The sequence below is a fragment of the Toxotes jaculatrix genome, chromosome 7 (assembly GCF_017976425.1).
Source record: "Toxotes jaculatrix isolate fToxJac2 chromosome 7, fToxJac2.pri, whole genome shotgun sequence".
NCBI lineage: Eukaryota > Metazoa > Chordata > Actinopteri > Toxotidae > Toxotes > Toxotes jaculatrix.
The window spans coordinates 26,972,114-26,997,930 of NC_054400.1; the positions used below are offsets into that span (position 1 = coordinate 26,972,114).

At 42.0% G+C, this 25,817-nt stretch overlaps 1 protein-coding gene across 1 annotated transcript in view; it reads right to left on the reverse strand.

The window, feature by feature from the left end:
* The window catches only part of LOC121184955 (voltage-dependent N-type calcium channel subunit alpha-1B-like), a 55,975-nt gene that overhangs the window by 16,155 nt on the left and 14,003 nt on the right, over nt 1-25,817 (reverse strand). The window contains 15 exon segments of the mRNA XM_041042888.1: nt 2,799-2,895; nt 3,132-3,259; nt 3,821-3,971; nt 5,625-5,716; nt 5,874-5,939; nt 6,167-6,283; nt 8,172-8,177; nt 8,778-8,861; nt 8,946-9,056; nt 9,556-9,720; nt 9,927-10,128; nt 11,880-12,017; nt 12,159-12,319; nt 13,696-13,792; nt 24,033-24,139. Coding sequence (XP_040898822.1) covers nt 2,799-2,895; nt 3,132-3,259; nt 3,821-3,971; nt 5,625-5,716; nt 5,874-5,939; nt 6,167-6,283; nt 8,172-8,177; nt 8,778-8,861; nt 8,946-9,056; nt 9,556-9,720; nt 9,927-10,128; nt 11,880-12,017; nt 12,159-12,319; nt 13,696-13,792; nt 24,033-24,139 — 1,722 coding nt within the window.

Below are 25,817 nucleotides of genomic sequence, written 5' to 3' on the forward strand. Positions count from 1 at the left end.
CATAACCATGAAGGTGCCTCGGCAGTCGCAGGAGCTCGACTCTGTGGTTGCCATCCTAACAATCGTCAACTTGGAGTTGAGGAGGTTGAGTGTGTGAGCTAACAATAAAAAAAAGTGTCCATTCCACCAAGCTTGGGCAGCCGTAGCAGGAAGACTTGGTTCATATAGGACTGATAGCAAGCACTAAGATGCATCAGAATGATGTGGGATTGTTGCTGAAAGAGTTGAGCTCCCCTGAACACAAAAAGCATTCATATACATGTGCTCTCAGTGGCAGTGCAGAGAGTAAGAAAGACCAGAGTCAGAATGAGACGGAGATGGAGAGCTGAGGGGCAAACACACACACACACACGCATACACACACCTTCACATATACACTATACAACCATGTTAATTTGCATATGATCACACACACACCCACACATACGTACACACAACCACAGGCTGCACAACCAGTTAGAGAGAAAGCAATACTGGCAACTAGAAACTAAAGACTAAATAACTGAGATCATAGATTGTACTTAAAGACAATCTTAACCAGGTCTTATCTGCAAAGCTTTTTTACAGCATACGTGAAAAATTGTGGATATGGATCATTGGGTCCGTGTGGACTTAATACAACCTCCACCTGGTAACAACATGCAACCTGTATCTGGCTTTGTTATCTCATCATGGGCCTTTGCCTTTACACCTGGTATCATCATCTGGATTCAGCTTGTGAGTAGATCTCAACACACATTATAAGGTACTCAGAGCTGGTAGGCTTTTTAATAAACACAATGGATCTGTTCAAGAGACTCATTTTCATCTACACCTGTTACAAAAGAAACAGCTGTAAGATGATGAACAGTCCAGTGAGCTTAAACTGGAATGAAATGGGTATATACATAATACGTGTATGGAAGGCAGCCCTGCTAACTAGGCTGATGTTACTGATCATAGCCAGTTGGGATCCTTGCTAACCCTACTGCTAGATCTGATCTGATCCCAATATGACCACTGCTAATGATGATCACGCCTGATCCCCTGCAACATGTGGCTTTCCTGACTCAGATAAGACATCCAGATACTGATCACACATTAATATCAGGTGGAAATGGAGGCTTTTCTCATTTATATCAGTCAATGTTCAGCAATAAATAAATAAAATCTAAATCACAGTGATGTATTTTGTGGATGTTGTGCAGCAGTAACATTCTAACACGCAAACACACACACACACACACAACTTTTCCAACAGTGGATAGACTGAGATGAAATGCGAGAAAGAATGAGAGGGTCGGGTAGCAAAGACAGAACCACACAGTGAAAATCGTATATAGAAAGAAGATCTTCCACAGAAAAGCAACAGAAGCTACGCACACATACACACACACACACAGGCACACACACACACAGGCACACACACACTGCTCCACAAAATAAAACCCCAACTAGGGCGTACCACTCAAAGGAAATACTGACATAGGAGCAAGTTTCCTCCATAAACATAATATATCTTAGTTAACACGTCTTAAAGTTTTTTTCATTGAGCTCTATGCTGTTATCATAAGTGATGGGTCTTAGCCCCACACAAGCAGCTATGCTCAAAGAAACAGTAAAGACAGTAAAGATGAGGTGGGGGCTTACACCAAAAATATCAGAGCGCTAGCAAAAACAAAGTGAATAAACGAGGGAACACTGCAGAGCACAGACACTGGCTTTGAGTTCACGCCAGTGGAAGAAAGGTTGTCGAGCACAGGGAAGAAGGTAGAGGAAGAAGTGGGTCTACCTTGTAGGCGACTCTTGGCGGACATTTCTTTCCCAAACCTAATGGTGGGGACATGTGGAGCAGCATCTGATACATATCGAGGTACTTGATACGGCCACTTCACAGGGAAGGAAATCAAAAACAAACAAAACCCAAAACAGAGAAGGATGGGGAGTTAGAGAAGGAGGAGAGGAACAAAGGGAGGAAATCAACAAAACAAGAGAATAATGGAAAGGAAAAACAGAAATCTGTTGTTAATAGATTTCCTAAAGTGTGATGTTAGGTGGATGCCATCCTCGGCCACTGCGTGGGGGCACGGGGATGCATCGCTGTGGACCTCAGGATCCCTGAGAGGAGACATGGGATGGTGAAGAGTGAGTTTGGTGGGAGAGGGGAGGAGGGGAGAGAAGAAAGGACGATGGGTTGACCCAACACACAGGATGCTGATGGGAGGGAAGAGAAATGACAGCATTGTAACAGGGATGTCTGCCTCAGCATGCTTGCAAACATCCCACTGGTACTTCAACCAGGGAACACAGAGACAAAGGTTTCAATGCCAGCCCAAGCTCTGGTTTGGGGCTTTCACTCATAGCCTGACTTTCCTCTAGAATACGTCTTCATGTAAAGATCAAATCATACTCTTCATAAGGCTTTTGATCTGATTCAGCTGTGTAGCAATCGGGTCCTTCAAGACTTTCAAGGGTGATTTTCTTTCAAAGTCTTGAAGACTTTTCAAGACTTTTTCTTTCAATACTTTTTTTTTTTTTTTTTTACATTTGAATCTGATAGAAATGTGAGGTAAAACATTTCTGCCATCTAAACATTACAGACAGGAGAAAGTAGGCATGGCAGGCGGCATGTTGGGACAATGCCGTGGCTTTGAAAGCTTTGTTTCCACTCCGGCATCATCAACCAAAGCCAGTCAGTTTGGAGGGGCAGGTGCTAGACTAAAGGCGATTTCATTGGTGCACAGCCATTCAGTTCAAAGTTTCTTGGTATAGAGGTACACAAAGCACCCTTGTGACGGAAATGTCTGGTATTTGCAAACCTTGTATGCTACCCTATTAGGGCAGTTCTTCCCTAAGCCAAGGGGGGGTGAGATAACGCGTAACAAATTGTACATATCCTTATAGGAAATCCGTCCGCTGTGGAAAAGAACAAGCACATAAATAAACAAACGTTCAGGACAGCTTAAAATAAAACAATGATCATCAGTGGGCTGACTGCATACAACAAGGTACAGGACTGAGGCCTGTGTATGAGGCCTCATTAAGTCACCTTAATCACAAACGGGGAAGAGAGGAGCAAGGTTAGGCTGTCTATTCCCTCCACTTTACTTTGTATTTTATCCTCTGGGGCTCAGAGGGAGCTTTGAACATACCACGCAGCTGGGTCGTACTCGGCCCAAACCCGGATGAACTCATCGAGGTGATGAGGCCCCAGGATGGAGGAATCTCTGGTTAGGTACTCAAAGTTATCCATGATGACAGCCACAAACAGGTTCAGCATCTGGAACACAGACATTAGGTTGGGTTTACACCTCTGTTCTGGTTTAGTGTTTAAAACAGTACTTTTGGAGCCAGATCAGTTCATCTCAGTGGCACCGGCATGATGAGCCGAGACGCTTGTGGAGGCAAAGAAAATCCACACATATCTTATGTCTTATCTTACAAACTTTGACGTGTCAATCTGTACGGCTGAACAATACCAACATCTTGACAGTGCTGACCACTGAGGGAACTCAGGTCCTGAGTGTCCATAGCTATAGTATCATAGGGTGGCTAGCTTGTTAGTGGTTAGATGGCTGTATGATTATATGTATGATTATAACAATGGAACATTAATATTGTGTATTTTGTTGTAAAATACACAATATTATTTGTGTATTATTATTAATTTTTTATACTTTGCTGTAAAAAATATGATTGGACATATACAATAAGTCAAATTACATTTGTTTACACTCACTACAACCAAACCACAAGCTTTTGTCACTGTGACCTGAGACAGAATGAATCAGAGGCCACAGCTGTTACAGTGGCTACAGTGCTGGTGTATTTCAGTACTGACCAGGAAGGAGCACAGGAAGATAAAGGAGACAAAGTAGAAGTAGGCAAAATCACTGCCGCACTCTTTCCCATGGGTCCCTGATCGCTCGTCACAGGGTCGGCGACTCAGACATGATAACATGATCTCGTGCCAGGCCTCACCAGTTGCACTCCTGATACACAGAATATCACAGACACACACACACACACAGAAGACACATAAAAGGACTGGCAGCATGTGACAGGTCTGTTACTGTTCAGCTTCAACAAATGAGAATTTAATTAGAGCTGAGTGATGTTAAATTAACGCCTCTTACAGAAAAAGTCAGATAATGCAGATGCTGCAGGAGCTGAATTAAAAATGTGCAGTTTGCTTGAAGCTAAAGTGAACCTGGCTGGCAGATTGCGTTTTACTGTGTGTTGCTGTAACAATGTTTTACTTAAAGATCCTATAAACCTGGTTTCAAATCTTAACACAACAAGCAACAAAAAACATCCTTAAAGACCCGGCTTCTGTGCTTCAGCAGCACTGTGCGTCTGTGGTTTGATCACATTTGACTGACGGGACAGAATTCTGATTAGATCTCAAAGTGTTCCTTCTTCCAACAGAGCAACAGAGGCCCAGCTCAGCAAACTCCATCCACTGAGGAAGAGCGGTGCAGTGTAAACGTTGGAAATGAACCTTTTTTTGTCACATTACTGTTTCTAGGGTTAAGAATGAACTCAGTGCTCTGTGTCTTCCACTGTTCTCACAAATTACAGTTTCAGTGGGGATGTATTGACTCGTTCTTAGTATACAACTTCTTAAAACTTCAGAATCTGCTGCCACCTGAGATCCCTCCTGGCAAGGGACCATCCAGCCCACTGAGTTTGATGATTTGCTGTTTCTCAGTGTATTCACCTCATGGCTGATATCCAAGTATTTGCAGAAATTCAAATGAAATGGATAATTTGTTTCAGAAGAAAAAAGGCCGCAAGTAAACAAGAAGCCACGGCCAAATCACAAACCCGAACACTGACTGTTCCAATCATGGACGGTCATTTTAAATTCCCCATCAGCTTTAAAATGCAGCATCTATGTAACAGAGATGTACTCAGAGTTTGAGGATGTTTATCCGAGTATTACTACTCCTATGATTTTAGTGGTAGCAGTATTAGTAAAAAATATCGCATTTGCATTTCACCTCGACAAGCCGCAAAAATGGTATGTTTCTTATACATTAATACATAAGTACTAACAATCCAAGAATACTAATACTGTAATTATTTAACCCTGTAGTTGTTTTGGGTGATACACTTTGTTAATTAAGCAGGTCATTACCTTTAATGGATATGTAAGTCAAAGATCTGATTGTGCTGCTGCAGGTTAGGACCATAGACTAGTTTGTAGTTTCCTAAAGAATGACAATGGATCTCCCTCCTCTCCTGCCTCACTTTATAAGAGTCTCACAGATAGGATGGATTGTCTGACTGTGTCTTCAGGTCCAGAGTGTTTCCCCTCCAAGTTCTTGTTCTTGTATAATGAGTCATTATACCCAGTGGACTAATTCTAGGTTTCTGTCCATGTTTGCTGAACACACACTACTGTACCTTGTTTATGCCTTTCTCTATAACTGCCATTGTAGCTGTGATATCATCAAATATAGATGAGGTACAATTTCATGTTTAAATAACACTATGGTTTTGGTTCAGCTGCTCATTACCTACTGGGCTGTTTGCCCAACTGGAAGTGATGACTCTTTCATGGAAAACAGTCTGTGTTTGGTCAAAGTGCTCTAACGTGCTCATGTGATGTATTTAAGTTTATATAATAAGGCTTCTTATACCTGAACAGCAGCATGAGAGCCTGGAGGAATGTGCGGAAGTTGTTGTGGTGATTGATAGCTGTGTCCTCATTCAGGTCAATGTTTCCAAACACCTGCAGACACAGAGACACAGAGAGGGAAATGGATTTGTCCTGTCTTAGCAAGGTGCAATTAATATTTCTCATGTTTAAGCCACAACAATTTAATGATGTGGCTTAAACTGTATGAGTATCATGACCTCTGTGACCACAGCGGAGCAGCATCACGCACCTGCATCCCAATGATGGCATAGATGAAGAACAGCATAGCAATCAGCAGGCAAACATAAGGCAGGGCCTAAAGGGAACAATGGGAAACCAAAACACACTTAATTATTAATATCCACTCTGAATTATTCCAGGATGTTTGAGTTTGCGTGTGCAGGGAGATACTGTACATGGCTGTGAAGCGAGTTTGTGCAAGTAAACTAGTCTGTGTGCACGCCAATGTGGATGCTAACATACACACACGCCATGTGTGTGTGTGCGTGTGTGAAGTGAGCGTGTGACACAGTGTGTGAGCACCTTGAAGGACTGGACGAAGGTCCACAGCAGGATGCGGATGGTGTATCCCTGCCTCAGCAGCTTGATGAGCCGAGCGGCTCTGAACAGCCTCAGGAAGCTCAGGTTCAGCAGTCTGTCCTGTGAGACATACGTGGGACATCAAGCACTTACCAACCAAATACCCCTCTCACCTCTCTGATTAAAACACACCCTTATCAGGGTTTCATTATTTTAAAAGTCACTTCAGCTGGTTACAGATTATCAGCTGGTGACGGGCACTCTGTGTTGAAGGCATCATTCAGCAAAGAAACTGTGTAGACTGTTGGCCCATCACTAAACATGACAGCCTGTCCCTGCTGTGAATCATTCCACACACCCCCAGAAGAAGAACGTTCTCATGCGACGAGCTGAGCTCACTGAAACACGCTGTGATGGCCCACTAGAGACAAACCCATCTCCTGCCACAGAGGAGCACTCCAATGATTCAATATTTCAACATATTATACAATTTTAACCATCGCGGTTAGTGCGACTGAGTTTGAGGAAACGGTTGTGTGTGGTGCTGGAGGAGCTCGGTCAGGTTTGAGGAAGCAACCCTGATGATGGCAGAGTCATCTCAGAGTAAGGAAGAAGGCTACAAATATAGAACAGATAAACAGATAAACTGTGTTTATGCAATATTTGATGTCTGCATAAGAAGCAGCCATGTGAAGATGTGAAGGAAGACGCCTGCTCTCTCTTCTCTCACAGGCTTCATCTGTGAAGCATTTTAAACCTTGTTCTATTGGACCAATGACCATCAGGACACTTTTCAAATGAACCCACTAATAAATGTGCTAATCATCTTCATGGTTTATCAGAATTCTGCTTCCAGTTTTACAGAACATAAAATGACAAGACATTAAGTGGAGACTCGTTTAATACCCATACAAATACCCATTTGTATGTAAAGGGTTTGCTCATAAAATCATTCAGGCTGCTCCCATTGATGGAACGAGGAAAAGCTTAGAGAGCAGTGCAGGTTTGATCATTGTAACTGTGTCAGACTGATTTGATTTTCTTTGTGCAAATGAAGTGACAGTTAAGTGATTGATTATATTATTGATATGTACATTTAATTTCTCTCTGAGTGTAATAAACCTTGTGCTGCTGCAGCTTTTCTGTTAGTTTTTTTTTGGTTTTTGTTTTTTACAGTAGGTAAAATACATTTCTCTGCACTGACGTCAGTTTTTCAAAAATCTTCCCACACTCCTCTTTACCAACAAGCAGCCTGATCCATCTTTTTGCAGCCTGATCCATCCTGACAATGTTGTGGCTGACGATCCTAAACTTTCCCACTTCCTCTATGAGGTTCAGGAATGGAGAGTAAGGTGGAGGGGAAAGTGGCACTGTCCTGAGACTGGCTGTAAACCACTCAGACTGGAAGAGAATGGTGAAACAGCACAGTGTCCCATATGATTACAAAATGTTCTGGCCTCTTTCCTCACCTGGCACAGGTCTTTGATAGAGGCCATCAAGGAATGAAACGAGGTGCTCAGTATTTTAAGGCCCAATTTGGAGTAAATGCATTTAAAAAAAATTTCTTTTCAGGTGTAAATGAAGCAGAACGCAGGAAATTACAGACTCATTCACATTAATTTTGTGTTATGTCTGGTTTAGAATTTGAACTGAACAACTTTGAGAACAGCAAATGGACTGTGAACACAGAGTTAAGGTGGTGGATGAGTTTGAGTCAGAAAACAGTTCTGATCTACAGTCTGTCTGCTGTTGTACTGATCGTGTGAAGAGTTTTGAAAACATCTGTCAGCTCATTCACTGTGTGTAACAAGAACCATGTTTGAAAAGGGCTAAAGTCGGGATATCTGAGCCTGTGTGACATCAGCTCTGACCATTCTTCTTAGTGCCTCTCTCATGACCTCCCCACATTCATGGCAGTACAATACTAAATAGCTGGAGTAACATTTTATATGTTAAAGAAAACACTATGCAAGCTAAGAGCAGAAGATGGCAACAGAATGTCACTCACCGTAGTCTAGTGATGTTTGGGACCAGGGCATGGCAACACCAGGGACGACAATCAACAAGATGAAAATGTAAAGGGAGAGAGAGAAGGACAGAAAAATACAGAGATATAAAGAGAGAGAGAGAGAGAGGCAGAGTAAGGACAACAGAAAGGAAGAGGGAGAAGCAAGAGAACAGGAACAGTCATATTGCACAACATAAACTGATACAGGTCAACAAATACACACATGTAAATCTGTCAAAGAAACTGTCAAACACAGAAAACACAGCTGGGTATTTGTCCAGTGTAAAGCACGCATTAAAGATTAGTCTCTGAGCTGGATTCAGAGAAGCCCTCAGCTCCTGTATCAGCCCTGTATGATAAATCCTGCCTATTAACAACAGACTCCCTCACAATCCTCCCCTCTCCCTGCGTCTAAAGCGATCAGGCTCCCTGGACCACTGCCATGTGATTGTCTTTGCTGATATGGCTGGTTAACTTGTTTGCTGAAAGCTTGCTGTACAGACTGTCCCTGCCCAAGCTCATTACCATGAGAGCAGTGCTGTATGGAGACAGTGCATTCAGCCTTGTTGAGGTGAGGGTGCAGTGGGTGGGGAAGGGTGCTCTTACATTGATTTCAGTCACCAGGATGTCAGTGATGCTGCCCAGCACTGTCACAAAGTCAAACACGTTCCAGGCGTCCTTCAGGTAGTTCTGAGAGACAGCAGTTGAAAATCATTAGTTTTTGTTTTTTTTTTAATTCAGGACATGAAGCTGTGCTCGGTAAACGTTACTCACCAGAGGACCAAAAGCAATGATCTTGAGGATACACTCCAGAGAGAAGAGAGTGGTGAAGACTATATTGAGGTTCTTCAGCATCGCTTCATAGAACTCTGGAGCTCCGTGGAACTGAAAGACAGAGGTGAGGGATGATACAGGGCACACTTCTGCTCATCAGGTTTTCCTTGCTGACTTGTAGCTGTAAGACTATTAAAGGAACAGTTCAACATTTTAAAAAATACTCGCTTTCTTGCTGAGAAGATCAGCACCAGCGATGAAATACATGACACACAACCTGTTATTTAGTGTGTTTATGAGGTGCTAGTTTGCAGACTGTGTTTCCTTTGGACAGACACAGGCCGGCTGTGTCCCCTCTGTGTCTATTCTTTAGTCTTCTAAGCTAAACAGCTGCTAGCTGTAGCTTCATGTTCACTGCACTGACCTGAGAGCAGTATCCGTCTGAACATCTAACCCTCAGGGAGAAAGGGACTGTGTCTCAAAATGTCTTTTCTTTCCTCAAGCTAATGAATCCAGGACTGACTTCATAAAAGATCTGAACACATCTGAACAAGCTTAACCCACTATATCAAATCTGCATTTAATAATTAACATCTTCAATAGTTCTTACCTTCATCATGAGTACCACAGTGTTGAGAGCGATCATGATCATGATGGAGTACTCAAACGGAGCTGAGACCACAAACTTCCACATCCTGTACTGGAAGGACTGCGTGTTCTCTGGCATGTAGCGTGTCAGAGGTTTGGCGTTTATGGCAAAGTCTATGCATGCCCTCTGTAACAAAGACAGACACCACACCTCTGCTTCACTGTCTCCATTCAAAGAACACATGTGTTACTGATCATTCAGATTCCGCACTGATGTGAGCAGAGGGAATCGTCTGTGACCCACGGTCTGTGGCTGGCTGTGCTCAAACGTCTCAGACACTGGCAGCCAAAACAACATAAAGCTCTGAGCTGTCTGTCATGTCTGTGCTTTACCTCGTTCTTCTCCAAGCTGCACTCAGACAGGGCCTTGTCTCCCTGCTCCTGGAAGGTAATGATGATCAGAGCGACGAAGATGTTGACAAAGAAGAAAGGGAAGACCACAAAGTAGACCACATAGAAGATGGACATTTCTATCCGGTAGCCTGGACTGGGACCCTGGTCTTCAAAGGTGGCATCCACAGAGTGCTTCAGTACACTGCAGGGAGAGAGGAGCACAACATGAAGTCAGGAGGTGAGATACAGTAACACGTCCACTCTGTAACGTTATGCTCCAATGTGGCAATACTTACTTTTTCTAATAAAACAAGATAAATAGAGAACCTTTTTACCCAGCTCCACAGACTGAGCTAAAATTCATATGTTCTAAAAAACTTTACCAAAAAGAAGAATCTAAAAGTCTTTTGTGAATGTGTCATAGACATGAATTAATTTTCAGCATTTGTTATATGAAGGAGTATTTTGCCTAACAGTGTTAAAATTCAACTTTCAGGTTATTAGCAGTGAGGTGTATATCATTGACAACTGCAAACAGACCAGGAGGTCTTCAATAATAAGGTCCCAATGGACAAGTGACCACCCCAACACTGTCTTATGACTGAAAGGTAACAGGTCAGTGTGTTCCTGTTGACAACACCATTCTCTCCTCCAGCTCAATCTTTTCCCAAAAATAACTCCGTAATATTTCAGCTGCACCTGCAAACAAAACCCTCCAGCACTTTCTGCAACATCTGAAAAGCAACATCAGAGAAAGAACAAAACGATTCCCTCCTTTCACTGTAGGATACTGCCAGTGAAAGAATGTGTATCTGCATCTATGGGAAATGTGTGGAAATATGGTTACCTGATGAAAAACAGAATGGGAAAGGAGGTGTAATACCACTGCTCTTTCATTTCGGCACAGTGTTTATGAGATTTTTAAAATCTCAAACCCAGTTTGATGTCACTTTGACATTATCAGAGTGATTTTTCTCAGATTTGACAAAAGTTCTCCAGAGACACAGAGGACATTTCTACAGGCTGAGTAGTTCTCCATAAGACAATGAAACAGAACTGTCATGTGTAAAATTACTGCTTCCTGTAGGAGGAGGAGGAGGAGGCAGCTGTTTTCAGAGAGGAAGCTCTGCCATGTTTCTCTGGAGCTGGAGCTGGAGACCAAACCGGATCTAGTTAGACTTACAAGTTTATTTAGACAGCACTTTTCAGAAGCAGTGGGCACAGTTTGTTTCCCCAAAAAAAGTGGCCAAAAAAAAAAATGAATGCAGCTTCAGTATTTCAGTGTTGGGAAAAATCATCCAATTCCACACTGTCTGCCAAGCTCAGGCTCTTAACTGAAGCTACATGCTGTTGAAATATTTAAACCAAAGATTCCATGTGCTTTTTCTTAATGGCTGCATCATTTAAGCAGATGGAGATATTCGAGATGACGTGACCTTAATTCTAAACACACGATCCAAAATTCAGCCTCAGATTTTGTGAATCTTTGGAAATTTGGGGATCTCCACTAGAATTCAAAATAAAGCTCTGTGGGACTGAACCATGTTTGGCTGCGCAGAGGGACTTAGTAAAGACTGGCCTACTGCTGGATGAGTGGGACCGAACAGGTTAGATCTGTGTGAAATGATCCTTCAGTCTGAGCCCAAAGGAAAATGAAGGCAAATCCATGTCAGTTACATACAGATGGATCCACTCTGTACAGTACGTTATCAGTATTTTAAGTTGAATATCTTCCCTTTATTGTATTTAGATTAAGTTTTTGTAGTCTTCTGTTCCTACTTGCATTTTCAATGATCCAATTTTCCCACAGGAACCGTTAAAGTAACATTTATGAATCCTGGGTGAATCCTATTTTTTAAGGCGTCACATTCACCTCAGGTGAGTGTCATTTCCACTCTGACAGCATCACACACGTCTTTAACTCAAAGAGGGAGTCACATCAACTGCACTTACGTTGGCCAGCCCTCCCCAGTGGAAACAGTGAAGAGCGTCAGGAAGGCCCACAGCACATTGTCATAATGGAAATCATATTTTTTCCACTCTCGGGTCATGGCAGCTACCTCGTCTTTGTCGTAGTCCAAGAACTGTCCTCTGGAAGATATGAAGGCATAAATACAGCTGAGTGGGGATAGACAGGCATGAGGTCGGGTTTTGACCACACCGACGTTCGATGGTTCACAGTTAAAAAGTTGCTAAAATAAGAAATGAGGAAGTTGGGGATCTTAGACCAACTTGCAGTCCTTCTCCAGGCCCTTGGACTCGTCTGTGCAGAAGAAGAATTTTCCTTTGAAGAGCTGAACTGCAATGACGGCAAAGATGAACATGAAGAGGATGTAAACGATGAGGATGTTCAGCACGTTCTTCAAAGAGTTGACCACACAGTCGAACACTGCCTGAGGACACACACAAACACACACACACGTTTCATTTGGGGAATAAGTGGAAAATTATTTCAGAACATGACAAAACATGAAAACTATTACCTGTTCCATCTGTTAATGGCATTTTTCATCTGAATTTGATTCTATATTAATCTCAGTGATACAAACATGCACCTTGTCCCAATAATGGGACAATTGCTGCATTAGCATGTCATTTATAAGGCGTGCAGCTAATAATCAATTCACGTGTGTAAGATCACTTTGCAACAACTCAAACACAGGGAGGATGGAAAAAAACAAAATGGAGCTGAGAGGAACAAACAAAGAGCAGAAAGGCTCAGCTTTCTGAGAGAAGCAGCTTAACAGTGTAAGTTACTCATACCCTATGCTCAACAAGATACCAGGGGCCTCATGTAAGAAGGACTGCACAGCTTTCAGATTTCATCATAGCACTATCTTCTAGTTGTGCCTAAGCTGCCATTCTTGCGCAATTACGCCTGACTTCACGCAGCCATTTATAGGGAAAATTATAGGGAAAATTTGGGGGAACATATTCTGTGTATAAAGAGAGTTTCTCGACTTTGTATTTTGGCACTATCAAATGACAGAGTTTGCGTGGCGGTACGCACACTCTCACGGCAGCTCGAAAATTTGAAAAAAATCCCCGCAGAGTTGATTTTTGTACATCCCGACGTGTGCGTGGAACATTGGCAACATTTTGATGCGTACGCACCGTTAGTACATGAGGCCCCACATGTATTGTGTGTAGGGTACAGGTACAGCTGGGGTCCGGTTTTCACAATGAGACAGATAAACTCTCATCTGATTTAAAACCTTGTTTTGTTTTGTTTTTTGCTTTTTTTTTTTTTTTTTTGTTAATATACATGTAACAGATTTCTGCATTTTGCAGTTCAAACAAGCATGAATGAAAACAGCTGCTGTGGTTTCTGCTGAGCTCATCCAAAGTGATGGACTTAGTTTCTAAGTTTTTTTGTTGCCTCATGAAACAGAGCAGTACTGATGCCAATTACCACTTCTACATTATTATATTTATAATCCAAAGGTAATAAACAAATAAATAGTCCCTCACAAATGAACTATTTTCTGTTTTTTTGAAAATGAAGCTGTATATTTGAACTGAAGTGGGAACCAATGGGCTTGGAACTGAGAACCACAGGGAAGATGGAGTAACACTGTTCGTCTGTTGAATTTTACAGATGAGGTGGTTATGGTGTATGGTGTAATCAGCATTTTCCATGTATGTCACAGATAATTCAAACTGAAAACAGTATTGTGGCAGTAAGATTGCCTGCCTTGATCACAGCTGAGACCTGCTAACCTGGTTAAATGAACCAAAAACAAACCAGAGAACAGTAAAGGAGCAGAACCTTGAGCTTCGGCAGACGTTTGATGGTCTTGAGAGGCCTGAGTACTCGGAGAACCCTCAGTGACTTGATAGTGCTGATGTCTTTGCCTTTGGTCCCCCTGTGGAAAGCAGCCACTGTTACACCACACACATAATTATCCACACACAGCCTGCAGTAATCAGATCTGTCAGTATTACTAATACTGATAAACAGCACATGTAGCAGAAATTGGTTTTCAGACTTTAACATCGTAGTCAGAATTCATTTGTAACTACTTTTCAAATGTGGCAGGATATGAATCAGGTGTGTTTAGATCAGCTGGGTTAATGAGACACACAACAACAACAGGTTTTTCTGGGTATCAACAAAAACATCAATGAGAAAAATGGAAAGTCTGGGGGAAACACTGTTATGTAAGGTATCCTGGTTCATGCATAATGCTCCTAATGCACAGTGCTCAGGGCATCAGTACTAGTGTTAGGCTGGGCAGAGAGGAGGCCAATCTTTGCAGCCAGTGTAACCCTGTGACTGGCTTCCTATCCGTTGTCCTGTCGCATTACCTCGGTAACTACACCACTGATGTTAACCATTTGATATTAAGAAATGTAGCTGGCACTACTCTAATTTACTTTACCAAGACACATTTTCTTCTTCATACATGGATGAAAATGTCTAGTATTTCTAGGATACCATGGTGGAGAGAGATTTTATACTTAAAGGAACAGTTCAACCTTCTTTCAGAGACTGAGATGAGAAGATTGATACCAGTGTTATGTCTGCGTGTTAAGTGCAGAGCTGTAATCATCACCTCAACACCTGTCTCACTGCCTGTCTTATGTTCAGCAACATTTTTTTTCAAGAGAATGAAGTGCTGCATTTAAGTACCATGCTAGAGGGAGGTGGTCAGGGTGGGTGGTAGATATACAAAGTGCAGGACTGGTCCACCTATGTGTGCTCACTTCCAGAGTCCTGCATGCAGCCATAGAGCAGTCTGGTTTCTCCCTGTATGGAGCTGACCATTCTGCCATTGTCTGATTCCATGTTAACAACTGCTGGTGCCTGGATGGTCACCAGCTATCACAATCCTGCTCTCTGGACCATGAGACCCCCATGTTTCAGATCCAGACCTTAGTGCCATGTCCAGGAGTTCTCATCAGCTAAAATAGTACAAGTACAGACTCCAGCGTAAGCAAAGTAATGAGATCATGGTCAGATGTGACAAACAGCAGGTTAATGGACAGCCTGGACTGCATCATCTGGGACGTTTGTACAGACTCTTGTTCTTTTACTGGTGAACACAGTGACGTCTTATTTCAGTTACAGTGAAGATGTTGCGGCCTCTCATCTAAGCCAGTGACTTTCTATAGTAACAGCAAACCCTGGTTTAACACGGGTCTTAAAGCAGTGTATGAGAACAAAATGCTGCTTTTCAAAGTGGAGATAAAATTCTGTATAAAGCTGCCAAATACTGTATGAAACAGAAAGAGCAGAGCAACAAGCAAGAAGGTAACACAAAGAGAAACTGAAGGATAGAATTCATAGTGGGGACGGTGGAGGGATGAGGAAATGTTTGCAGGAGATAACAGATTTGAAGAAGGGAAGGGACGAGTTCTAGGATAATTTAAAATTAGCCAGTAAATGAAATGAGTTTTAACATATTTTAACCTCTATTTTTAATGGGTTCAGGTCTGTCGGTCATCTCAAGGATCCAGCTGTGGTGCCTGGGCCTAAAAAACAGGTTTCCTCATCTGTATGTATATTGTTAACTGATTACAGTTATGAATACAGTTAATCCCAGAGAAACTCTTTTGAAGCTTCTGGATTCTTGACTTGTTGCAGGAAGGAAAACTTCCAACTTTCTGCTGAACCCACATACAATTAACTCTGAGCCTCCACAGAACTGGTGCCTTTCTCCACTGCTTTACACAAATGACTGGACAACCTGTGATGACTCAGTTAAAATATTTCAGTTTGCTGATGATGCCACAGTGAGGAAATACCCTCTGGGAAGAGGGTCAATGGTAAACCTGTGGCACTTAAAGGTACATTTTGATTTGAGTTGTCTTTGTAATTATTTATGGTTTATGTATTTTTATTATGTTCAGGTTCTTCAACCTCCGAACTTTAGGTTGTCTTCTGTGTCTATTTTACTTTACAAATATGCCACAAGGCTGCAGGTGCATGAAGCAACAAAGTGCACAGGGAGAGAGGGAGAGAGGGAGAGAGAGAGTAGAGAAAGTAGCAGAAGCTTCAGTATAAGTAAAGGACTGGTATTGGTCTTTACATCTAACTCTCAGAAAGAAAGGAGAATAAGCCTGTTTCCAAGAAACTGTTCCTTTCACAGCCACTTTAGAATCATTATGCACATTTTAGCCATATCTTATACCACAGAGTGGCCTGCAAAAACATAATCACTTTTTTTCTTTTCACTTTTTTCTTTTTTGTGTTTCCACTGTTTTCCACTGTGAGTAGAATATTCACACAGCAGCCCAGAGAATCACTGACTTTACCCTCTATTATAATCTACTATAAAGCAATATGTTGTAGAAAGGCCGAAACAGCTGATTCTATCAAAAACAAAACATCCAAAGAAACAATAAATGGTAAAATATGTATTTTACTATATTTATAATACATGACTGTATGGGGTTGGAGGGAATACGTTTAAAGCACACTAACTGGGGTATGTGAGACTAGTTGTGATGTTATTCCTGAGCACTAAACACTCCACTATACAGGCAGCCTCACACAGGGACATGCACCCCCCCCCCCCCCCCCCCCCACAACCATTCAGCTGTGTGTATCATGTAATCCTGGTTTACATGAACAAGTCAGTGTGAAATCTGTGTGTGAACATGCAGTCAGTCAGGTAATTCACAGGAAGGCTTCCTTTGTCCTTTAGTTAAAGGAGGACTCCATTGTTCTCCATGCAAATCTGATCATACTTGAGACTGTGCATCAGGGATCTTAATCAACAACATGTCCAGTGGACACCTCAGTGATTAAGATCTTAAACTAATCTGCTACTGAAAAGGAAAAAAAAACAAAAAACTAAACATTTTTTTTTAATTTATCATGTCACTGTCTGGGGTGAGATGTTTGAATAAACCTCTGTGAGTTTCATCTTTGCAGTTTCTATTTCTTTTCTTCTGTTTATTCAGCGATTTTATGACTTTGTCAGAAACACACGATGAGCACAGAGTCTGATAGAAACTGATCAACTTACCACTGCACAGCAAGTAACAACAGATGCTTCTCTCATGTGTCTGAGGTGGATTTTCTAGGACTAGGACAAGCTAACACCAGAGTTTGTCTATACTGGAGACTGATGGAAAATGAATACACGTATGTCAAAGTGACAACAATACCCAGAGCTCATTAGAGAATAGTATAAAACAGTATATCAGACTGACTCTCAACAACTCTCCCTGCCACATTCTTATGACACTAAAGCCTTTAAAGCCTTTCTTTTTTTTTTTTTTAACCAGTTTCAGCCTCTTACCATGAACGATGGGCTCATACATGACCACAACATTCTCGGCCAAGGTTTGAAGAGTTGACATATTGATGTCATTGTGTTTTTGCTGGTGCTATTTTTACTGATCTGAAGTGGGCGGAGCTCAGTTGGACACCAAAAAGGATCCAAATGAGGATTTGCACTATTTGAATCAACATCCCATTACAGTTGTAGGGTTGTTACGTTTTTTTTTTTTTGTGTTAAAGTATTATTAAATAACTATTATATTTGGTGTGACACTAGATCCACTGTAGTTTCCTCCAGTGGAAGCTGCAAGGTCATCAACAGAGGAATTTGAAAACAGCTAAGTCTTTATCAATACAACACCCTTCGTGTCCTTCTCTGTACTCACAACACGGCAGAAGGCATTGGCTCCCAACACTACTGCAGTGTAATTCCAAGATAATAGTCCTAACCCGTCAGTTGTGGGGCATCAGGTACAAAAATAAACATCGGGCTAGTTTCCTCCCGTGTGGTGAGTCATCATGGAGGACAGTGACACAGCATCTGTGACACCTCACACCATGTCTTGACAAAAAGACGTGACATCCTTTTGGTTCCTGCTCTTGGTTAGTTTGCTCAGTAGTACATCGTGTTTCTATAGCTTTTCTGAATGGCCACACTCAGTGGCAGGGTAAAGTTCCTGCTGTCATAGAAAGACATGATAAACCATAGAAATGGGAATAAGTTAATGGATGCACGTTTAGCTTAAAGGTTCACATGATGCCGCAGTCATTTGTAAACATGTAAAGTGATGGTGGAAGCTGTGTGAAGAATAATAAAAAATAAAAAAAAAGCTTGAGATCAAGGTTCAAACCCTGTCTACTTCCTCATCCCATCACACCTGACCAATCAGATGCTAACTGACAGATTCAATTTCCATTCTCATTCTTTAGGTCACTGCCTAAATATCTTGACTGCAGATGAGGGCGGGAACACAGACAGACTGCCCAGCTCCTCCTCAGCCCAGGGGTCCACTACCACACCCACATTACTGCAGAGGCCACACCAATTCATCTGTTGACCTCACGGCCCATTTTACCCTCATTTGTGAACAAGACAGAGAGGTACTTGAACTGGCAGACCAGGGTGGTTTTAAAAAAGGGAGCTGATGGTATGTTCCAATTATTACTGTAGCATATTAGACTGCTCAGCCTCCATGGGAAAGCTTATCAGTTATGGTGCCACAGGCTCTGTAGAAGCCCTAAAATGACCCTGGACTCCACAGCAATTAGCTCTGGTGTAACAAACAGCGTGGCATCCATGTGATACGATGACAGGGCTTCTGTCTTCCTCTGTGGCCTTATGAGGCCCCTTTACTCCAATCACAACCACATGCAACAACTTCCATGCTCTGATGCACATTAGTCTAGCATGCCTTTACAGTGACCAGGGGGCCAGAGTGGTTTTAGACCAGACACTCACACATTTACAAAGAGGACTAAGGGAACAACCACATAAGATATTCTGATAGCTTTCAAAGAATACCCCTCAACACCCAGATACAGCCAGGAAACAGGAGAGAAAGTGAGATTGGACTAGTTTCAGTGGCTAAAATGTGACGCTTATGGGGATGTGAAGGTTCAAATGATAATGAGGACATCTGGCTCAGATGAGGCTGAGGCCACAACTGTTCATCATCATATTCCTGGACTGAGAACAGAGAGCTGGACCCTGAAAACAAAATCCCTCTTGCAACTCTCTCAACACTGCTCTGTTTTCACTTCCATTACAGTCCAGAGTCTGTTTGTCTCAATTTCTCCCTTTCACTCTCACTCCATCCTGCAGAGTATGGCCTGTAATATTCAGCAGGCCATCTGCATTCAAAAATAATTTAAAGGACAGGTTCAGATTTCATTCATTGCACACTAGATATGAAGCATTTACACTCATAGAAGCGGTAAAGTAAAGTAAATATGTGTTAATGTACAGAAGCCAGTGGGCGAGACAACTGAGGCAAAGACACATGCATGTGAGCTGAAAAAGTTTCACATTGATTGTGTGTTCAACACCCATTGGCCATGTTCCTTAGTGTCCCATTATTTGACATTAGCCAGAGCTAATAGTGGGGTTCAGAAGTCGTTACTATCTATCTTCACTGTGGTGGTCATATGTAGCTTTCATTGTTGGCACTGTGTCGCAGCAACAAAATCAAACTACATGAAACTACCAGTGATTTTCCTCAGCTGTGTCTCACACAGTGAAATTTGTACTAAAAGCACTTTGTGAGATGAACAGGCTTCAGCTGAACTTCAGAAAAGCATTTCTGCACAGAACAAGAACTGGACTTTGATCGCCATCGTTTTCATTGTTTCATTTCAGTTACGTAGGAAGGAATCACTTCATGGTCAGTGTGGAGAGAAAGAACAATTACAGTAACCAGTAACCCTCTAAAACTACATATGACATGTGAGTATGAGAAAATCTGAACCAATCCTTTAAAATGTTTGTTCTTAATTTTTTCAGGTTGAGTAAAAAGATAAAATAATAAAAGAACAGATTTATTATCTATTGTAAACACATTATTTTGGTTACATTATTGTATCCTATAGGGGGAGACCGTAGTGTTAGAAATACCAAACTGATCTCGCTCTTGTATTATTGTATTAATAATGGAATGTGAGGTAAATAATCTTTAGCCACTCACATTTTCAACAGTAAAAATGTCCATATTTACACTCTTGGTGTCTTAAACAGCAGGAAGTAGCCCAGTTATCACACATTCCCCAAACAAGTGAAGGATTTCCTTCTATTCAGTACAGTGCTACTCTTCATAGGATTCCCTACAATGTATTCACTTTGCTTTTCTCAACCAACAATTATAAACACAAACCTATATTTTTTTTCTGTTTTGTGTGATTCATCATTCATTCACCTCCTAACAACCTTCCACTGGCTACCTGTTCTCCGTGCTGGCAAACACTGGCTGTATGTGCACTGTGGGAGGTGGGAGGTGTTATAATGCTGTTACTGTGGTACTTGATGTTACTCAGGTTGGAAGAAGGGAAATTCTGTGTGAACAGACCTGAGTTTGCTGACAGTGGATGTTGTGAACAAAGACACAAAAATATTGCTTTTTAAAGACACTGACCTCAAAATGACAGGTTTCATTCCAAGATGCATTATAAAGAATTTCTTTAAACTATTTACTACCACACTGATTATCACTGGCTATTACTGAAACTGGATACTATTAAAATAATTATCAAGTTCATTTAAAGAACTCTTCTTTATTGTTTATTGAAGTCATGATTTCTACTTAATAGAAAATAAATACAGGAAAATATTTCCACCCCAAAAAAGGGCAAAATAGCATTTTGGAATGAAATGGCCAAAACCATGGATGGTGTTGGGAGGCAGAGGCAGGTTTCAGTTGAAAGCTGTCAGACAGAGGTTACTGATGTGTTAAAACGGCATTTGATTCACTGTATGTATGGGTTTAATATATTATACATGGAGCTGATCTAAGCATAGGAAGAATGGTACTTAGAGAGGGTTGGATTTAAGGGAGGAGTGTTGGGGTAAGGTATGGGTACAGGGTGAGGAGTCAAGGAGGAGGTCGAGGTGGCATAGGAGGGTTCCCCACCTGGTCACACCTTGTTGCGATCTACTTGGGGGAAAACAGTGGTAAAACAAGGTACAGCACATTTATGGATGCTTCACACATACAAACAAAATAAAGCATATGTTTGCATCAGATGACAACACCATAGTTTCCATTAATGAAAACAGATGTAAAACTGTTCATATTTTGGTTGGTAGCAGACAACTGTGTGAGGAAATCCCAGTAAAGAATAGGCCCCACAGTGGATCCAGCTACAGGCCACGTGAGGCCACGTGAGGAGAAAACAGCAGCTGTGCTTGGATGCTGAATGTGCCTGTTAGTTTTGGAGGTAGCCTATCACTGAAGTCAAACACAAATCGGGACTGTTGGTTGTTGAAACAGGCATTTGTTCAGCCCTTGTTCTGTAATTGTACGCTGCTACAACTTCTCAGTCTCAACCAAAACATCACATAATAAAAAGCAAATGCCAACAAAGGGCTAAACATGAGATAATCTAAATAATAATACTAATAATTCTAAGAAAACAAATAGAAATATCATCCCAGCCCTGAAAAACAGGTTATCTCTAGCACCTGAAGCTGACATTAAATGGCAGTATTGCACTTTGCAGCATCAAACGTGAAATGCACCAAAAAGCTGCAGACTAAGCTCAACACTTTCGAGGTTCCAGTAGGTGAGATGACACATTCACAGATACAGCTCTGATGGAGATGCTATGGTTTGTTGTCCTTGCCACAGGCAGTCGATCAAATGGAAATCAGGCAGCCCGAGCTCCGGAGACATGCATGGTGAGTGAATGGCAGCTGTCAATCAAACAAGGCTTTCTATTTGTAACTGCCAATGTGGAAGTGACCTGGTGCCAAACAGCCTTTGCAAATAATTTGTCTGAGTTTGATTTAACCTGCTGAAGAATCTGAGTGGGACGAAGAACAAGGCAGAATCACAGCCAAGGTGATCCTAAGTGTTCTATAGTAAATAAATCAATGAGCCATATATTATGAAACTGAATTTCATCCTGTTTCTTTTTCCAACCACAGAGATTACTGCAGATTAATATCACCCAAGGCATTTATTTTAAACTTTTAACATCCTGGGATAATGTCTCCTGATTTTTTGATCACAAATTTTAAAAGAAATTATCTTAAATATGCCAAATCCATTATATTGTCCTAAAACACCCAGGATAAAGCTGCATGTCCGGGTAAAAATTAAATGTAGAGCTCATCAGTACTAAGCATGGCAGGAAAAAACGTACTGTTCTAACATAACATCGTCTGGCAGCCTAGCTCATGTACTTGCTCATATATTTAAACAGTATGTTTTGACTTTTAACATCACATCAAAGGGCTTTTAGGATTAGGATGAAATAAAGTATCTAGGAAACAGCTGTCTGTGGTTGCTGGAATGTAAAAGGTAAAAGGAGCTGCTGATATGTGGTAACATCCAGGACCAGCTTCCACATACCATGGATGTGTCAGTCCTGAATAACCATTAACCCCACAAACCAATGTAGTTAGTTAATGATATGCTAACTCTTTTCCCTGTAACTAGTGCTAGGTTACCATGTAGATAGTTAAGAAGTTAGCATCATTTCATAAGGTCTTACTTATTTAATATTGAACCCTTAGACAGGCTGTCAGTCCCTGAAAAGTTCTGTATATGAAAAAAAAAAAGTATTCACAAATGCTATTCAGCACAGGTTTGGATCCAAACCATATGAATATATCTCCATCTGCAGCAGGATGCTGAGTCACTCGGATACAGGCTAAGTAGGAAAGTATAGAATAAACTGAATGGAAATGGAAATGACGGGGCAATATGGTCATAGGGCGGTCATTAAAAACCTACAGCTAACAGCATACATGTCATAAGTCCATCTGATGTGCATGCTAAGATCACAGAGAAGGCTGATACTCCCTGAGTCGTACTCATGCCCTGCGACAGCAGCCTCGGGTGAATTAATAACAGGGAATGTGAAATTGATGGTATCATTCCAGCCTAAGCAGAGCCGTGTCGAGGCAAAGTGCTGATGAAAATACTTCCCATCAGAGGCTCGAGGAAGATAAGGATGATGAACGCGCAGGTCACATGCCCCTCTATAACAGAGGAGAGCATGGAGGAAGGACCTTTAGCCAAGCACATGAGGGTCAAGTACAGGAAGGTCTTAGGTGGACGACGAGATGGGAATGTGTCCCAGGCGCAACCGTGAACACTGCAAAATACACACCCGTCCACACAAGCAATTTCACTCCACATACTGCATTGCCTTACAGTCGTTTCAAGGGAAAATACACCTGCTGAACACCACAGCTGATAGTGATGCATCTTGTAATGCTTTAGGTTCAGGTTGAACTAAACCAATTCATATTTACTTTTCTGAAACAAACTCTGTTTTTTTAAAAATGTTTTTTACTCTTTTCTGTGAAAGACGTAAGACTGAATATGTGAGGAAATGACTTGGTTTTGCAGTGGGAGTCATGTATGTTTTCTCTCGCACATACATACACACAGAGAATGACACAGACGAGCAAGGTGAGAGAGATAGAGGAGGCATTACCCCATGAAGCTCCTTCACAACGATCCCAGCACAGAAACAGGGAGAGGATCATGTCAATAAACACACAGCACAGCACAACACCACAACACACACACATAGACACTACTGACTCACAAATATAACGCAACAATAGAACTGTCACATAAAAGACTGTCACCTAAAAACACCATACTGATGATTATATTTTAGTCTTCTGACTGGGCTCTGTGGGTTGACAGTATCAGCCTTGTGGATCCATACGATGACGTTTACATAACGCAAGCTCAGCCATCCAACCTGGGATGAGTCCATCAATATGACTCTCATAAAAAAGGGATGTTCACTAATTACTGGATCCACTTACGTTCAGCATCTGGCTGAACTGGCAGGGTAGCAGACGGACAGGGTCCCACATGTTTACAGAACTTGACTTGTAAGACATAATCACTTTGAACAAGCTTTTGCTCTGTAGCAGGGCTTTGCCAAAAGATGAGCTCACCTTCCTCTACTGTTTAATTACCTTCTGGTTTACAGTTTAAACACACTGGTCCTTTTTCCTCTATTGAACATGTGGCAGACTAAAAGCTGCACCACAGGTTTCTGCCCCCCCCCCCCCGCCCCCCACCGTCCAAACATACTCCAACATTTCTCACTGAGGTTTGGTTTAAGATTTGGATTAACAACTTACAAACTGGAGACGACTCATTTTATGACAAAAAGGTAGGAGTTTTTGAACTTACGAAAATGCAAAAGCCACCAGCGCCCCACTGACCACTATGAAGTCCAGAATGTTCCACAGGTCTCTGAAGTAGGATCCAGGATGAAGCAGCAGGCCCAAGTCCACCATCTAAACCAAAAACACCACTGTTATGTCGTTTTATTCATTGTTTAATTCATTTTATTTTAGGATGTTTAATAGGATTAAATTTCAAATGATTTAAATCACCTTAATTCTGATATGGAACTATGTTATTAGACCTGTACTGGGTGAGTCTGCTATACTACTATAGTGGTTGATGATCACTGATTAGACTTAATTAATAATAATTAAAAAAAGTCATAAAGCATTTTAATATTAATCACATCAGACTTTTAAAGTCTGCTGTAATTAAAGTAAAGGGAGTGGAAGAAGCGAGGCCTAAAGGTGCTGTGGGACGGGGTGAAGCAGAGGCTGTCAGCCTGCAGAGGGCAGAGAACAGGCGCAGAGGGAGAACGAAAGGAGCAACTTTCCTTGTGAGAATCCTTTCAAGCACACTGGAGGACAAGAGGTGCGGGAAGCTGGAAATTACCCGAAGCCGAGCTTGAAAAACTCAAAGTGCCGTACAGCAAAGGCAGTCCCATTAGGATCACCCAGCTGGTTCCTGTGAGGTGACAGAGGTCATCAGAATGGATGAACGTAGAGGGGAAAATTTTCTTTTCTATTATGGCCAAGAGGATGAACAGATCCAGAGGGCCAAGAGAGAGAAAGGCGAGCTGCATGTCGTGTGGCTGGATTTTAAAAATGCATATGGCTCTGTTCCCCAGCAACGTTGCTCTGGAATTTTTCAACATGCCTGTTTGAATCAGAGGCTTGGTAGTGAAATGCTTCAAGGATGTTTGAATGTGCTGTTCCCTCCAAGATTTCACCACAAGCTGGCCACAGCCAGAAGTAGGCATCACAGGCAGATTGTTGGAGGAGCGAAACTACCATCAGGACAAAGGCTTCTGCCACTGAGACGCTATATGGACAACATCACAAGCGTACTCCAGAAATCAGGATGCACATCATGACTGCTGAAGAGGCTAGATAAGCTTGTGATGCGCTGGAAAGAAGATCAAGCCCTTCAAGACGCAAAGTCTGTTTATCCGAAAAGGGATCAGAAGAGATGACATATTTTGCAGGTGGGGAAGAGATTCTCGGACAGGGAGACGGGGAGAGTAGCTCAGAGACAGATTTCAGATGGCCTTTCAAGTATCAACCAGAGCCAGCACCCTGGCAAGTATAAAGTATGGTGTTACCAATTCAATGTGCATTTCATTTTAAAATGAAAGAGGTCAAGGAGGTTAGAGGATGCTGTGAGGAATGATGGACAGCCCAGCTGTCTCCAGCACATCCTGTCAGGTTGTATGACGGCAGTATGTTGAGGAAACTGGCTGAAGTGATTGAGACATGCAGGCAGAACCAAACAGCAGACCTTCCTCTTCAGCCAAGCATCTCATTCAGTTCATCAGGTCTGGTGAGAGTGCCAAAGGCCTCTGCCTAAGAGAATCAGCAAGACTCCTCACACCTGGGAAAGCAGCTCCAGTTACTGAGGGAGACAACTGGCCCAACACAGAAGTCATGATACCATGGGAGGAGGGGTTAGAGGCTGCCGATGAGCGAAAGCACTCAAAGTACTCTGGCCTGGCAACCGAGTGTAGAGAGGCTGGATGTTGGGCCTTCCTTCACCCTGAGGAGGCGGGATGCTGGGATTTGTCAACTTCTCAACATCTAGAGTTCTCAGTGAAATGGGAGTGACAGGGAAAAAGCACTGACAAGCTATTCA